At 44.6% G+C, this 2,846-nt stretch overlaps 1 protein-coding gene across 1 annotated transcript; it reads left to right on the top strand.

The window, feature by feature from the left end:
- The first annotated feature begins 240 nt into the window (after positions 1–240).
- LOC147898377 (uncharacterized) lies at positions 241–1,575 on the top strand. Its single transcript, XM_087379636.1, has one exon. The coding sequence runs from the start codon at positions 564–566 to the stop codon at positions 1,101–1,103; it is 540 nt and encodes a 179-aa protein (XP_087235762.1). The 5' UTR covers positions 241–563; the 3' UTR covers positions 1,104–1,575.
- Positions 1,576–2,846: the final 1,271 nt, after the last annotated feature.

Here is a 2,846-nt window from a genome sequence, read left to right as displayed (position 1 = left end):
GAACCCATAGCTGTGAACTAGACGAGCAAAGTTCTCACCGCCGCCAAATCATGGCCAAGCTGTGGCCGCCAAGGGCCTTAGAGCGCATTCCCGCGACACGCCATGCGAGCAGGAATGCCATAAACTCTGGATGCTAGGGTCGTTCCCACCAGCCACTCCGTTGCATGGAGTGCCAAATCGAAGCATTCCAAAGCTTCGTTGGAGACCGGGCATTTTTCGTGGGTATATCGCCGATATGAATAAAAAACGTTGGGTTTCCATTAGTCTTGTCAGGCCCAGGAGAAGGAAGTCAGATTTCTCAGCAAAAATGGTGGCGTTGCAATCGTGGGAACAAGCAGCAACATTGCCGCTGGTGTGGCGTCACTGTGGGCATGCAAGGCGTGTGGCGGGTATGATTCAGGCGTGGGCAGGCGGGGCTTTGGTGTGTAAATACTAAACATGATGATCAGATTCTGTTGGTTGAATCCATGGATGCGCACACAGATACTCTGTTGACTTGACAAAGGATAGCCAGATTTTTGTATGTTGATGAATAGGCAGTTGACAGAAGAGGTTCATCAGTGATGGGTGGAAGTGCATCTAAAAGAATAGAATCGATGCTGCAGACATCTGAGCTTTTCCAAACAGCAATCGCTCGTAGCTTTGAAGAGTGCCTCGCCCTCGCCCATCACTCTTCCTCGCACATCTTCGCTTACCAGCTCCTTGATGCTTCCACCCGCATCTTCCTTCTCATCCCTCCTCACCTTCCCGACCCCGCTTCGCTCCTCAAAGATAAGTGGCTCCCTTCCCCCCCCTCCCGCTCCGCCGTCGATCGCACCATCAGACAGGAGCGGATCTTAGATGATGGCACACAGACTTTGAGCCTCGATGAGTTTCGTTTCTTCGCAGTTTGTGTTTTCAGGGACATGACCTTGGCGGCTGTTGAGCATCGGTTGGCCGTGAATGTGCCCGTTGGCGCGCTTGGAGTACTCTTTGCTCATTTCACAGCGATGAGATTGCCTATGGTCGGGCCAGTTTACCGGTCTGCCGGTTTTCTCATGCATAGCCTTTTAGTGGGTTCTCTTCTCGGAGCAGTTACTGTTTTACAGCTCAATTTTCCGTAGAAGTTTGTACTTTTCAATCTGCTGGGAGCAAGCTGTAATATAGCCTGGGAGGGAAAAAAACCTGTAAGCATAGCTGCCAAAAATCATATTCTGGTATAAAACATTTGCGAGCCTAACATGAGTATACCGCTTGACGCAGTCAATCGGATGAAGCTCATTTCAAGGTTGTATGAGATGACAACCGCTATTTACGTCGTACCATTTTTAGGGGAGGGCTACACAGTCTGCCGTCTCGAGAGAGAGTTTAAGGAGGAGACAGAATATTGCAAGGAGTGCTCAATGTTATTTTGAATGTACTAGGACCAACAATGATTCATAATATGCAAAGAGCAAAAAGTAGGTGTTGATAATGAAGATATTTACATCTAGTAATGAGTCTACTTGTAAAAGTAAGTCTTTGGAGGTGCCTAGTGATATAAGGCCTCCTGTACAAATGCGAGAATCTATCTCTGTAAGTAGCTCATTTATCACCCTTGGCCTGATTGCAGGGAGTAATATTCTGAGTGGTGTTGTTTGCTCTATCGCCTTGTCTAGAAGCTGCTGCAAGTCCATGCTATATGCACCCACCATTTTGTGCTAATGACTTTGGTGGGGATATTATAGTAGCTAGTCCTGACCTTGCGTGATGGAGTTTATGGTTTTAAATCTTTTTGGTGACTCTCACCTGAGATTGAAAATGCAAATTCTGTTTTGTTTTTGGAGGATGAGTTTGGTTGTATATTTGGGTACCTTATTGGGTTCCGCTAAAGAATCTGGCGATTTACATCGTCTCTGGGTTACAGAAGACAATTGAGGACATTGATTGTATGTGCCACCTCCCTTGGGTTTGTTCTATGTTACCGTTCTAGTAAAAGGTGGTGTTGATTCGTTGACTTGTGGGGGGGGGGGGAGAGAGAGAGAGAGAGAGATGATGATGATGATGTACATGGTGCTTAATCAAACAGGGTGAAAGCTAGTGTCTGTAGGACAACTATTTGTCTTACATCAGTTAAAGGCTGAGAGCTTTGTTGTGTCAAACCTTCTTTTCCTTCCTTGCAGCCGCCCATCTACCAGCTTTCCTTATTTTTCTAACTTATACCAACTCATTTTACTTATGTTTTAATTGCATTGGTTTGAAGTCGCCTGCTATCCATAGCTTTGTATCTTTTAATTTTTTCGTTTGGTGATAGATGTTAATCCTATCCTCTATAGCTCTAAAAGTGATCTACGCTTGATTTTTGATTTTCCCAATCTTTTCCTATATCGCTTATACCCCTGCACGTCTCATTGTTTGGTGGGGGTGCCTTTCTTATAAGCCTTTTGTTATGAGTTCAGCTTCTTCATATGGGTCTTCACGTTGGCCACCCACTCTAATGTTTAGAGCTAGTTCTTTCCTCAACCTAGTTTCTGCTTGCGTTTTAATCTTCAGATCAGCATCCACCTCGTTTTGCAGGAGTATGTCCACTTTTTAAAAGAATCCTGAAGGTCCTCTGTTGGGTCCTTTCTGGCTTCTATGAGCTTTTACTCTTAGCTTTTGTGAGTCATTTTTTTTGGACTGATTCTACTATTTTGGGTGATTCCTTTGCTAAAGATTGTCCTAACTCCTGGCCGCTGTACTAAGTGACAGCTACACTGAGTTCAGAATAAGAATGCTTTCTATAATGTCTTTCCGCATTGCTTTTATTTGAGACCTATCTGTTTGTAGCTTGAAATAATTTCCAAATCTATTCTATCCAGAATATGTTTATATCTCTGCTTTCGGAT

This window comes from Dipteris shenzhenensis, chromosome 9 (assembly GCF_047967505.1).
Source record: "Dipteris shenzhenensis isolate YYH24624 ecotype China chromosome 9, Dip_SZ_1.0, whole genome shotgun sequence".
In the NCBI taxonomy this organism is placed as follows: domain Eukaryota; kingdom Viridiplantae; phylum Streptophyta; class Polypodiopsida; order Gleicheniales; family Dipteridaceae; genus Dipteris; species Dipteris shenzhenensis.
This window is presented reverse-complemented; position numbering and strand designations above follow the sequence as displayed.

Excerpts from the sequence above, each read along its gene's own strand:
- LOC147898377 (XM_087379636.1), top strand. The coding sequence starts at position 564 with ATGGGTGGAAGTGCATCTAAAAGAATAGAATCGATGCTGCAGACATCT.